This window comes from Canis lupus, chromosome 14 (genome assembly GCF_048164855.1).
Source record: "Canis lupus baileyi chromosome 14, mCanLup2.hap1, whole genome shotgun sequence".
Lineage (NCBI taxonomy): Eukaryota > Metazoa > Chordata > Mammalia > Carnivora > Canidae > Canis > Canis lupus.
This window is the reverse complement of record NC_132851.1, coordinates 41,381,562-41,394,963: the sequence shown is the minus strand read 5'-3', so window position 1 is coordinate 41,394,963 and position 13,402 is coordinate 41,381,562. Positions and strand designations below refer to the sequence as shown.

Below are 13,402 nucleotides of genomic sequence, written 5' to 3'. Positions count from 1 at the left end.
CTCACAGTAACTTGCAAGTCAAGGAAACGTGAGCTTCGTTACAGTACATTGTTGTCCTGCAGCCACAGGAAAGCTTTCCCGTGGTTTCCATGGATTTGTTGCCCCTAAGTACTGCCTGAGTACCTTTCACTTTTGACAGTCTGGTTTATAGATCATTTTCATGAAATTTTATCTGACAGCATCCTGCTTTTTATAAATTAGCAGAATGCAGACACATTCGAAAAAAAATTTTGTGGTCGAATTTATTAGAGAGAGGCATTATATACTATTACGGTGAAACCAGACGTATCAAGGAGCAAGCACTTCCTTTTCCACCCAGAGTGAAGGCCTCTTTTTAAAACATGTACTAGGGATCCCTGGGTGGTGCAGCGGTTTGGCGCCTGCCTTTGGCCCAGGGCGCGATCCTGGAGACCCGGGATCGAATCCCACGTCGGGCTCCCGGTGCATGGAGCCTGCTTCTCCCTCTGCCTGTGTCTCTGCCTCTCTCTCTCTCTGTGAGACTATCATAAATAAATAAAAATTTATAAAAAAAATAAAAATAAAAATAAAACATGTATTAAAAAAAAAAGATAAAACATGTACTGCAAACTCTAGAAAATTCACAGCATGTATTTTGAGGAAAGCAGAGAGGAAGCTCTGAGTGCATCTCCTCCTTACCTTGGCTTGAGCTCCTTTTCCCGGAAGAAGTAAAATCAAAAACCATTCGTGTCTGAAGATGCCACTTGGCAAGTCGGTTCTGTTCCTTGTTTTTATTTGAAGTGCGCTGTCTGGTCGGACCTGCTTTTCCCTGAGGCTGATTTCAATTTGAGATCATTTTCACTAGACCTGACTTTTCCATCTCATTTCTTCATGTTTTACCTTCAAGATGGGGAACACCAGAGGTGCTGAGAGTCAGGTAGTATAAGCAACTGGAGCCAACAGCTTTGATGACAAGAGCTGAGTTTTTGACCGCCTACTTCTAGAACAAGTGTCAAGTTGGGTTGGCTTCTTGCCAACCAAATATAATCCTCCCCTTGCCTGTAGAATTCCTGGTATTTCTCAGACACAAAACTTCGTATCATCTCCAGAGACTTGCGGTGATGCTGTGTCTAATTCAAAGTGAAATGACTGTCAGTACTCCATCACGTTTCTGTTCACTTCGTGTTCGGTGGGAAGCGCTAACAGCGGCTCTTTTTCTTGTTATTTTTATGGCTACTGATTCCTCGAATATAATGTTTAAATAGCTGGTGCTCCACTGAAAATATGACGAGTGGATTAATTTACCTGTGGGCTTGACTAGCTTGTGCGAAATGTGAGTCTGTTGAATTTATTCAGAGAAAATGCTTTAAATTTATATAGTACTTATGCTCACTAAGCATTTCAATGTGTGTGTGCGTGCGTGCAAATGAGCCCCACAACTCCCAAAATAGCATGTAATCAAAATGCCACTCAGATCCTCAGGGAGGATAGGTAGTCATCTACATTTACTGTTTCCTGGGTTTTGGGTACAAAATGCCAAGAAATCTGTGTAGCGGCACTCGATTTCTGAACTTTTTTATTGTATGTAGAGTCACTAGTTCTCTAATCCAGTTAGTTTCAGAAAGAGGCAACCACCCTTAGGTTTTACGTATTTCGAAGCTTAAAATTCTATATTTCAATCAAGAGTAGAGCCAGAGGGGATCCCTGGGTGGCTCAGTGGTTTCGCACCTGCCTTTGGCCCAGGGCACAGTCCTGGAGCCCCGGGATCGAGTCCTGTGTCAGGCTCCCGGCATGGAGCCTGCCTCTCCCTCTGCCTGTGTCTCTGTCTCTCTCTCTCTCTCTCTATGTCTATCATAAATAAATTTTTTTAAAAATCTTTTAAAAAATGTTTTAAAGAGAGTAGAGCCAGATACAAGGGCGCCCAGGTGGCTCAGTGGGTTGAGCGGCCGACTCTTGGTTTCAGCTCAGGTCATCACCTCAGGGTCAAGCCCCACGTCCACACCACACTTGGTGCAAATCTGCTTGTTCCTCTCTCTCCCCCTCCTTTCTCACTTTCTCTCTCTCTCTCAAAAAATAAAGTTTTTTTTTTAAAGATATAGCCACATTCACACGTGCATACATACAAACAAGCAAATATATGAGAAATGCATTTATGTGCCAGTGTTTGCATGTATGTGCATGTACATAGTTGGCCAACCATCTTGAATAACACTTATTCAGCTCTTAACTTTCCTAGCAAAATGCTGTCGTAGATCACATATATTACTGAGTGTTACATGTAGTCATATGTTATTATAAATAAGATCGGGGTAGGTGTAAATATTAGCCCTCCTTAGCTGGACATGCTTTACGGGACCCACGTAATGCAGCATGGCCTGGGCAGCCCCCGGGGTTTAGGGCTACCCCACGGGGTGCGTGGCATGGTGTGTACTGACTTCCTGGGAAAGCCACTGCTGGGTCTCAGTGTCTGATGCCAACGCTGCATGTGCCCTAGGACTCCAGTCCTTTCCTATATTAATGGGGCAGCAATCCCTCCTAAGACAGAGCAATTAATTAAATATGTGTGCATGTTTTGGTTGCCTGAGAGCTTAATAAGGGCCTACAGGGTAGTGCAGAGGTATTCATGTAGTCGATTCACCAACCGTTTGTTGAGATTCTTCAATGCATCAGGCATGGTTCTAGACACTGGGGATTCGTTGGTGCATAAAACAGACAAAACGTCAGGTTTTTCAGCCTACTTTTCTGGTGGAAAAAGACAAAATAATGAAGTGAAACGGAGATGAGCATATAGAGGAAAATACAGCAGGCAAAGGGGGTGGAGAACCCAGCTGTCAGCTGTGCTCCCCACACAGCCTTGTGGCTCTCACTTCTGGTCAGGGCGAGAGCCATTGGAGGGACTTGAGGGAGGGGCATGGGCATCTGACTTAGGTTTTCATGGTAGGACCGTGGCTATTGGGTTACAGCCCGTGTGAGAGGCCACCCCGTGAGCCCGACGGGAGATCGTGGTGCGTGGCCCAGGAGGACGGCAGCCGTGGACGTGGCCAGACTCCCAAAGCCCTTTGGAGGTAGAGCGGATAAGCTGTGCCCGCGGCCGGACAGGAGGAGCGAGAGGGAAAGAAAGCACGTGGCCGCCCGGTGTTGTCAGTGAACTTGGTCAGGATGAGCCGGGCCTCGGGTCCCCGGGTCCTCACTGCAGACTTGTCGTAACCAGTGTACAGGTGAGAGGACTGAGACGCAGAGAAGACCCAGAGGCAGGTTTCGCGCCCCTAGGACGTCTTCCAGCGTCTAGAGAGCCAATAGGCAGTGACGCCTGGCGGCAGCGCGGGATCCCACACCCCCTGCAGCGACCCTTTCCGTGCGGTCGGGCCTGGTGACCCTAAGGCAGGAGCTCACCTGCGTCTCCCCGGCCACCTTCCAGCTCCTGCGGTTGAGATTCTCCGTGGGCTTCCCTTCACTCCGTTCTCTCCACGGAACATCGTAAATGTCGCCGGGGCGCAGACTCCTTCGCCCTAGTCAACGGGACCTCGGGGTGCAAACCGCCCACAAATCCGGCAGCTTGCAGGTACGGGTCTCATGCCTCTCTGTTCGGCTGGACGCACATTCACACCTGGGTCCGGATCTGACGGTTCACCCCACAGCCCCCGCTGAAGACAGAAGGAAAATCCTTGCAGCACGGAGGGGGGACAATGGCTCACACACACTGTTCCCCGGGCACTGTTTGCTCCCAGGCATTCCTTGTTTGATTGAAATCTGTATGAGGAAACTTTGTGGCAAGCGGAGCAACGGCAGGTGGCCCAGAGACTTCATCCCAGGTTTTTGTCTCAAATGCATTGGGATCTAAACACCTTTCCTTTGGGCCCTTTGCTATTCTTTGCTCCCAGGTGGGAATTTTTTTTTATTTCTTCCTTCCGACAGCCTTCTTCCCTGCATTCCACTGATTTCCCCGATTTAGCAGCTGTTCCCACGACACCCACGGCCCCAACCAGTTTCCCCAAGTTAGCCGGTCACAGACGTGATCCCATCTCTTCTCCAAAGCACCTGGGTTTCCAGTCCTCCTTTTGCAATACCTGCCTGACTCCCTAACACATGCATAGAAATTCCATCTCAAAAAAAAAATAAAATAAAAATAAAAATAAAGAAATTCCAAAAAAAATAAAAATAAAATAAATAAAATAAAATAAACTCCATCCTGCTCCATATCCTGGCTGCTTGCCTCTTCTTAACACCAATAATAGTATAAATAATATCCCTCTCATTCAAAAAAAACATCGAGAACGCCACCACCATCGTTCGAGAACGCCCAGGAATCTGTTGTCCAAACGCCTCGGCGTTGGCGTCTCCAGCTACGGCCGGATGGGGTGGCCCCCCGTCGGTGGCCGGGGTGTTTCCTTGTGGGAACCTTCCCTCCGATGGTTTCGCACTTTTGTTGCCGTTACAGCCATTCTCCGTCTCTGTCCCGGATGGCGAATCGACGACGGTGATTGACGAGTGTCCCGGTAGCGTGGACTATTGAAATATTTAACTGTCCCGAGGAAAAGCGGCCGTCAGGGTCCGAGGCAGGGCAGTGGATCATACGGAGATAGAACATGCAACACTAAGAAATCATCGAGGAAGGGGAAAAAGAAAAAAAACAGTGTGACAGGCTCTGCTGCGACTTTAAATATGTCGCCGGCTTCCTCTCACAAATATGGTTGTGATTTAAGAGAAGGACTTTTTTTTGTTTTTTTTCAGACCTGACTTGTATTTTTTTCACACCAGGACAACAATTTATGGGGCAAGGGAGACCCCGGTGAGAAGTGCTATGTTATATAAACATATGCTGGCCTGCTTTTCCGACGTGCCTAGATGATGTTACTGGGGTTTGGGGGGTGGTGTTGTTTTTTAATTTCCAGAAGAAAATATTTTAGCCAGGATGACTAGTACACCAGATTAAAAACTAAAAAAAAGCAAGCTGTGTACATCAAGGATCATCTCATATCACGATTGATACCAGAAGCTTAGTTTCGACAAGACTTTTCCATGTGTCGTGGCTTTGCAGACGCGCACCGTAAGGTCCCCCCGAGCGCCATCTGGTTCTGCTCTCCCTGGCCTAAGGGATCTATAAAACTACCGAAGGAAATTGAAGTTAAGGAACGAGCATGTGTTTTACAGAATTTCAGATCTCTTGATTGAGGTTTGTAAAGTCTCTCTGAAAAACAATAAAAATCTTTGTTGAGCCCTTTGGTGTCACCCCCGCAGGAAAGGTATTAATACACTACGTTAGTGACATGATTTTCCCAAGTCTCGCCACTGCCCCCTTTACCAACACAATAAATTACTTTACATATGAGGAATTTCCTGGTTAAAATAGTCTGTATTCATCTGTCCGCCTTTAATCACCTAGATAGCATGAAATAATTTATGGGCCACAAGTCCAGTCCTTGCCGACGGGGTGAGGCAGTGTCATGATGCGACGATGCGACGGAGGTTTGTCCAAGGTTACTGGGGGAGCCAAGTAGCCTAGAGGGAACCACTACCCTGAACTCGGTCAGATGTTCCTCAGGGAGCCAAAGGCGGGGAGCTCCTGCAGCAGGTCGTGCCGCTGGTCGGCAGGCCTCGTGCCCCGCAGCACGGGAGGCCGGCCGGGTTCTCGCAGCGCAGAAGGAGCCGGCTGCATAGCCACCTCCAAGCCCGTTGCGTAGAGAAGCCCTTGTGGGAGCAGTAGGAGGGGAGGAGAGAGGCGGCTGTGACACTGCAGTGCAACGCGGGCCGTTCGGAAGTCGGCGTTCTGCGGGGCGGCCTGCTGCCCGTGGGCCCGGCGTCTTCCCGGGCCAGGCTCCGTGTCAGGCAGCAGGACGCAGGATAGACTGGGACCCGTTCCCGCCTGTAAGGCGGCACGTTGATGTCAGAACATCAGGCGCCGCGGCTCTGGTGAGCAAACCGTAGGAGACGGGACAGAACCTGCTGTTGTAGGGCAGAGTGCCGCCCCTTCTCGCCAGTCGGCCGTCCCGTGAGCACGTGTTGGTGCGGCCGGATCCCCGCTAGCGTGAGGGCTGGGGCGACCAGGGAGTGGGGGGAGGAACCCTCGCTAAATCAGTTCACAGGCGGCTAAGGGTAATTTCACAAAGTGGCAGGAAGAAAACGGGGTGCTGTGGGAAATGGGAGACGGACAACGGCCGCCCCAGGAAGGTCTTGTTGAAGAAGGAAAGATTACGCTGAAAGTCAGAATGATGCGTGTGTGAAGAGCATTTCGGGACTGAAAGAGCAGCAGGTACCTGTGCCCCGGGGCAGGAATGCTGAGCCGAGAGGGCGCCCAAGGGTGCTGTGAGGAGTCTGCGAGGCAGGCAGAGGGCGCGGCGCCCCCACGAGCTCAGCATCCCCACCCCTAAGACCAGCATGGCTTGGTTCTGAGGGACAAGCGAGAGATTCCATCGGAAGGGCTCATGAAGGGAACCACACGTCGCTGTGTGATCTGCTTCAATAAATCCTATCACTGAACACAAGTCTTGGCGTTCTGGGTTAGAGTAAGATAAAGGGATCGCCCGGGAGTGGTCAGGAGCTGCTTCGTTCCATGTTCTCACTTCGGCTTCCTAGCACGTATCAGCTGCACAAGTTCTTTCGTGGCATATTTTTTGATGCTTCAGTGAAAAAGCGATTGTGGATTAAATGTAAAAGAAGCTTGGTGATGGCCATGCAGTCCAAGGCCGCTGTGGCAGCTACACAGTCATCAAGAAACCAGGTTTCTGCTCTTGGCTGCCCTGCCAACCTCGTCAGCCCAAAGTGGCTGCTTCCGCTCTGGCTGTTTTACCAACATTCCAGCCAACGAGAAAGGGAAGAAGAAAGATGAACCCTTTCTCTTTCTCACTCTTTCCTAGACCTTGCCCACCACGTTTCCACCTAAGTGTCCTTGGCTAAGAGCTAGACCACAGCTAGCTGCCACAGGAGAGCCAGGGGAATATAGTCAGAGCTGGAGGACAAAGTGTCCAGCCAAGAACCCAAGGTCTGCACCTAAGAAGAGGAGAGGGGATGCATTGGGGAACAACGAGGAGTTTTTACCATGAAAGTTAGTGATTTTTCAAAATAAGCCATTTAACAGCTTTTACAGGCCTTTTTTACAGCTAAGTGCTTTTTGACTTTTTTAGTTTTTTAAAAATAATCTCCTAAAAGAGATGGGAACTATGTGACAGGCCGGAGGTGTTCACTAATGCTCTGGCGGTACTCATTTTGCAATTTATAAACATACCAAATCAACACGTTGCACACCTTCAACTTACCTAATGTTATACCTCGGTGATAGCTCAGTAAGGCTGGAAAGTAAATTTAAAATTTTTAGAAATGATCTTCTACAATTTGAAATCTATAGGTCAGTGTCACAGATTGCACTACTAGTGATTGAAGAATTGGTGCTCTACGAGATAGTTTTTGAGATAAAATAAAGAGCCATCACAAAATTCTAAAGAACTACAGAAATGATAGAGGAAGTGAGGAGCTTGAGCCCTGGAGTGATGGACCCTGTCTCCCACAACTTCATCCAGGATCATGACATTTTTCAATTATATTTCTTACAATAAAAAGAATATTTGGTTACTAACTCTGCCCTCATTTTTCTACTTTTCAGTTTTTTTTAATAGCACAATAAGGACAATCAAAATAAAACAAATTCTGTTCTTAATTATTTTCACTATTCTGGGAACTAGATCCCCAGAAAATAGAGTTTCAGAGCCACACATATCCTGGCAGTCTCGATTCTTTTTTAGAAAGAGGATTTTGTGTCTTCAGTTCTCAGTCTATATTGGTCTATAGTGAAATTTTGCTTCCTTTTTTTTAAAAAAAAAGTTAACTTATCAATTCAGGTCCCAACTAACTCACTCTCTGTCCCTTTCCTCTGAACATCTTTCGTAATCATTTCTCATTCCTCCTTTGCCAGAGGGTGGAGATGCAAAGGCTGCTCCTTGCATCATACAGCTAGATTGGATATGGGTTCGGAGTCCCTCAGAGTGATCCCTCCCACTGCAGCCCCTCACCACCATCCAGAGATGTCCGTGGGGTGCAAAAAAAGCACATAAATGCTATGAGCTGGGATCTGATCTGCATGTTTTTTCTATGATTTGGAACAATCCTATTTTCTCAGATTTTTGTTTGTTTGTTTGGAATAAGCCAAGGGTTTTCTTTGTCTCTAAATAATCAAGAGCTTCTGGGAATAATTGCAAGCATACTGGAGTTTATTCAAAACACCCTTCCTATTTTCTGGGTGTTCTGCTCTGTTTTTATGGAGAAAGTAATAATTCATCCTGTGTAAGAGCCCGAGTTGGCTCCACACAACTGAGATTTACAGAGCGCCCGTGTGTCAGGACGTATACTGGGTGTCAGTGGATCACAAGGTGAGAAAAGAGGGTCCTCTTGAGGTTGAGTCTTACGGACCAAACAACCGATCAGCAGGTAGTTCCAGCAGGGTGCTAAGTATTGTGCCCACGGCGCACAGGGGCTGGCAGAGGAGGGGACCCTCAACCCCTAGGCTGTAGTTTGGATAGTTTCTTGCTACTGCTGTTCCCAGCCTGTCCAAGAAGGCAAGCGAGAGAAGGACTTTCCAAGGAAAAAACAGCCCAAGCAAAGGAGGAGTTTGGGGTCGCCACCACAGGAAATGGTTGGAGGTTGGAGCTAAAACTGAAAAGTTAAGCAAAGACCAGGTCACAGAAAGCTACTCTCATGTCATTAATGTCATTCCTTTAAGCCTGGGTGGATGGCTTTTCTTTGTGAAATACATAGTATTCTAGAAAGTATCTGAGAGCCGTACAATAAAGATTTGGGTCAGAGGACCTGACAAATAAATGCTAATAATAAACTAGTAAAGGAGGAAAGACATTTTAAATTTTGACATAAATATGACATAACTGAAGGTTTGCAAGAATTTCTTTTCAGCTAAAATAAGACATCAAAGGCCTTTCTCAGTGATAAGCGCCACGTGGACCTTGGCATGTGCATTCCTCCATCTTTGGATTTTATCAGAGGGAGGTTTGGAGCTAGACGACCCAAGATGTGTGGCCACTGAAGGATTTCAGTGGAAGTTCGTGTCTTCAAGCCAACGCTTCTATGGACTTGAAATTTGTCTCCAGTAAAGGTACAAAGTGGTGTGAATGCACGACAGAGTGCTGACCCAGTGATGACTTAGGTACCACCAGATTCAACCCCAGAGCTAGGAACCACAATTAATCTAGACAGAAAGGCTCAAGCCTATAGAAAAGGCTCGCACAACTTAGAGACCCTGGCAGTGCCACACCACGGTGTCTCCTGGGCCTTGGACCCAAAGACACCTTTCAGAAATGTTTGTGAGATTAAATTCAAATAGCCCGGTCTGAAAGCAGCATTGATTTTGGTGAGTCAATATGAGGTTCCCATACGTCAGTGGTTCTGTTGGCAGGAGAAAGCACGATCTTGATACACTAGTGTCCTTTTGACGTAAAATTTCTATTTTGCCATAAAAATACAGATGTTAAAGTTGTGAGTTTCAGCTTTCAGGGTACCAAAAGCCACCGTCATACCTCAGGTTCAGAGCACTGGCTCTCCCAGGCCCCTGAGAGGAGGGACTGAGAAAAGGAACCAAAGGAGGAAAGACCACGTGAGTAACAGGCCGGGTAAGATGGGAGTGAAAGTGGAATATAGCAACACAGAGTCCGCCTTCTCCGACGAAGTGTCCAGCATCCCGGGCAAAGACGAAGCATTGAAGGGCTGTAGGGAGAAGAGAGCCGCAATGTGGTTGGAAAGACCCAGAAAATTTGTATGAAAGGGAACAGTCTCTGAAAACCTAAAGTTGAGCATTGACTTTTCTTTTATGAAAATGATTTCATGAACAAGATGGCTAGAAAAAACAGTTACACTCTTGGGTCCAACACCCTATTGACCAAAATCCTAAGAAGCGCCTTCTATAATGGGATATAGAAGCTATATATAATAAACGTTTGGATTTTTTTCCCCAAAATTTGTTAACTCCCTTGGAAAAGCCCTAAGTCTTCAAAAATAAGCCCTCCTATGCAAAGAAAATGAAAGATCCCATTCACAGCAACAACAGGAGAGACTTCAGCCAGTTGTGTATATGGTTAGTGAGAAGAGAGCTAGAAAATTAGAGAAGTGAGAGAAATATTAAAAAAAAAAAAAAGTTGAATAAACATCCCATGTTCCTGGATGGGAGGATCACTATTGAATCATCCGTTCTTCCCAATCAGAGAACCATTTGGGGAAAAAGAAAAAGAAAATACATCTTCTCTGCGTGATTGTAAGTGAGCCTAGGAAAAGAATCCTAAACGTGGAAAGAGAGGCTAGGGTCTAATTGAAAATAGCGGTTTTATTATAACTATTTTGAATGTTTCACCCATCGGTGAAAATTGACGGTATTTCTGCTTTTTAAGGTAAAACTCGTGATTTTGATCTATGTGAGTAGCTGAGAGTTCATTAAATACACTTTGGAAAATAGAGGGAAAAAAGCAGCACTGCCCCTTGCCCGGAGGTAGGCACTGTTAACATGCCAGTCCTGCGGGGGGTTTACCTTAATCTGTACGCTTAACTTGGATCAAACGATTTATTCTTTCAACGGTGATGCGGCAAAGGGCTCTTCTAGTTGCTGGGGATACAGCAGGGAACAAAAGATAAAATCCCTGCCCTCAGGTTCTTATATTCTTGGGAGGGGGGGTGAGTCTCATCGGCCTGTCGTGCAGTGCGTTGGCCGGTGGCAAGTGCCACGGAGAACCGTAGGGTAGGAAGGACGTGGGAGTAGGAGTGGGGTGCAGCTCTAGGTGGAGAGGTCATGGAGGCACCACCAAAAAGTGGCCTTGCCCGGAGATCAAAAGACCTGGTAGGGACATAGGCCAGGGTGGAAGGGCTATGAAGTGTGCAGAGTCCGGATTTGGGTGGGGAGGACGGTTTTTATTAATTTCTTTCAACATTTTTATTTGACAAAATGTACCTAATTGACTGTTGATCAGTTCAAACATCTTTATAGGCGTACGGTTTAGGGATGCACTCGCCGCGTTGTGCGGCCATCGCCACCATCCGTCTCCAGGACTTTTCCATCGCGTCAAACTGAAACTCCAGACGCAAAAAACAATTACCCCCGTTCCCTCCTCCCTCCAACCCCTGGCAGCCACTGCTCTACTCTCTGTCTCTGAATCTGACGGCTGCGCGTACCTCACAGACATGGAATCTGTAATGTGCCCTTTTGTGTCCGGCCGATTTCATTCAGCAGGGTTCATCTGTTACAGCATGTGTCCAAAAACAAAAATTTTTTTAGACTGATACCCCGTTGTATGTAGTTTATCCGCTTATCTATTTCATTTATCCATTTACCTATTTGCCCGCATTTCACTTACCTATTTATCTATTGATACTTCCACCTTCTGGCTGTTGTGAATGACGCTGCTGTGACCATGGATGCGGATTTTGTTATTAAGTAGAGCAGATGGGATTTGCCAAAGGCTGGATGTGCAGTTTGGGAGAAAAGCGGGAAGCAAGGATGACTCCTCTAAGTTTTTTTGGCCAGAGCAGCTAGAAGGATAAAGTCTATTTGTTGAGATGGGGAAGACTGGGGGGAATAGATTCTTCTAATTATTTGACATTGCAAAGGATTCACATAGCTGATAAAAGGCTTCGTTAATGTTGGGAGGAGACTTTCGTTCTCTTCCTGCCCGTTCTACGTCCTCTCCTGACTCCCCCCCCAAATTACAGCATTTCCAGTTATACTTTCCCTGATTCACTAAAATATTTCTGTTGGTTCGGCTGGGGCAGGGGGTAGTTTAACACGCCTCGCTTTTAGTGAATGTTGCTCGGCTTTGTTCGTTTTAAAATTTTATTTTTAAGTAACCTCTACACTCAACAGGGGGCTCGAACCCACAGCCCCAAGTTCAAGAGTCATACGCTCTACTGACTAAGCCAGCTGGGCAGTCCTGCTGCTTGGCTTTTTTTTTTTTTTACAGAAAAGACAACCTGTGTTGAAAAAGGACAGTTAAGGAGCTGGATCCACCTTTTATCCCAGCTCCCCAGGTCACATAAACACCCAGTTGTAACTGCTCCACGCCAGGACACAGGAAAGCCAAGCCAACTGTACCCGCCACATCTCGGGAGCAGGGTCCCAATGCTCTGGTGTTTCTTTCAGTCTCTCCAAACACTGGGTTGTAAGAATTTATTTATTCAATAGTCATTTACTGAGCACCTGCTCGGTGGTTGAGCACTTTGGTTGTGAGAATTCATCAAGATATACTTCTTCCTCTTAAAGAGATTATGGTCTAATTGGAAGACAAAGGAGCACCTAGAAAATGGGTGATAGAAATAGAAGCCCAGGGTAGAGCCAGCTAAGCGGTGTCTAAGGAGGGAGGTACCATCTGATGGGAAAATTGTTTACTTTTAAGGAAAGGGCCCAAGGATGGGAGTAAGCATGGGCACCTTCCCAGAACTGGAGCACCCGTGTGTAGCGAGGGCTGGGAGCTGGCTTCAGAGATGGCACGTGGGAAGCAAGCAGAAGTCACGTGGGCGGGGTCTTAAGATCATATAAAGGAGTTTGCACTCTACCCCCCGGGGCAGTATGAAGCCACCGAATGGGTTTAATCCAAGAAACGCTAAAATCTAATTTGCACTTGGGAAGTATCCCTTTGACTGCAGTGTGGAGACGTGGCTAGAAGCCGAGCACCACGGGCGTCACTAAGTCCAGCTTGCAGGCTGTCAGGAGGCTGGGCACGTTTTGGTTTTTTGTTTTTGTTTTTGTTTTTTGTTTTTCTGGGCACGTTTTGGACAGAGATGACGGCGGCAGGGTTGCCAAAAAGCCGATAGGCCCGAAGATGTCAAGCAGCACAGAACCCGATGGTGTGAAGGGACCAGAATGGAGGCCGGTTCTGTGTCTGTGTCTTACACAGTTGGTGATGAAGCCATTCCCTAGACAGTTCGCACGACGGAAGAGCAGGTTTGGGGGGCGGGGTGGGGAGCAGCGTGCGTGAGGTTTGAGATGTGTCGAGTTCCGAGTCCCCGTGCGGTGTGAACCCCAGGGCGAGGTTGTGACTGGTCCCCATATAAGAGGAGAAGCCGCCAGCCTTCCCGGGGATGTGTTTACTGGTAACAGAAGCCGCGGACACTGCTAGGATCCCTTACCTTCCCCTTTATTCAGGGCTCGTTTGGACAATCCATCGTGTAAGAATTACGGCCTGTGCCCGGCCTCCTGAACAGCGGGGATGCTACCCTGCAATGTGGAAGTGCATCGGAACCAGCCGCCTGGTGACCTGTCGGCCTTCACGGCTTTCATGGCTGTTCTCCTCCCTACCAGAACCCACAGCGAGTATCCGCATTCCCCACAAGTACTTCGGCGGGAGGCGTGCGTAAGCAAAACGTGGCAAAAGTGCCCCGTGGTGGATGACTACATTTAGAAACCTTGACTTAGAAAACCGTTGCGGGGCGCCCGGCTGGCTGGTTGGAAGAGCACGTGACTCTT

The 13,402-nt window shown here is 47.4% G+C and overlaps 1 protein-coding gene across 6 annotated transcripts in view; it reads left to right on the top strand.

Annotated features, from left to right (window-relative positions):
• The window catches only part of ATP8A1 (ATPase phospholipid transporting 8A1), a 220,367-nt gene that overhangs the window by 190,061 nt on the left and 16,904 nt on the right, over positions 1 to 13,402 (top strand). The window contains exon 34 of one of the 6 annotated variants that reach the window (XM_072774852.1): positions 2,922 to 3,028. The exons of the other annotated variants lie outside the window; for them this stretch is intronic. Within the exon in view, the coding sequence (XP_072630953.1) occupies positions 2,922 to 2,930 (9 nt within the window). The 3' untranslated portion in view covers positions 2,931 to 3,028. Of the gene's footprint in view, positions 1 to 2,921; positions 3,029 to 13,402 lie in introns of those variants that run through there. 6 annotated transcript variants of the gene reach the window in all.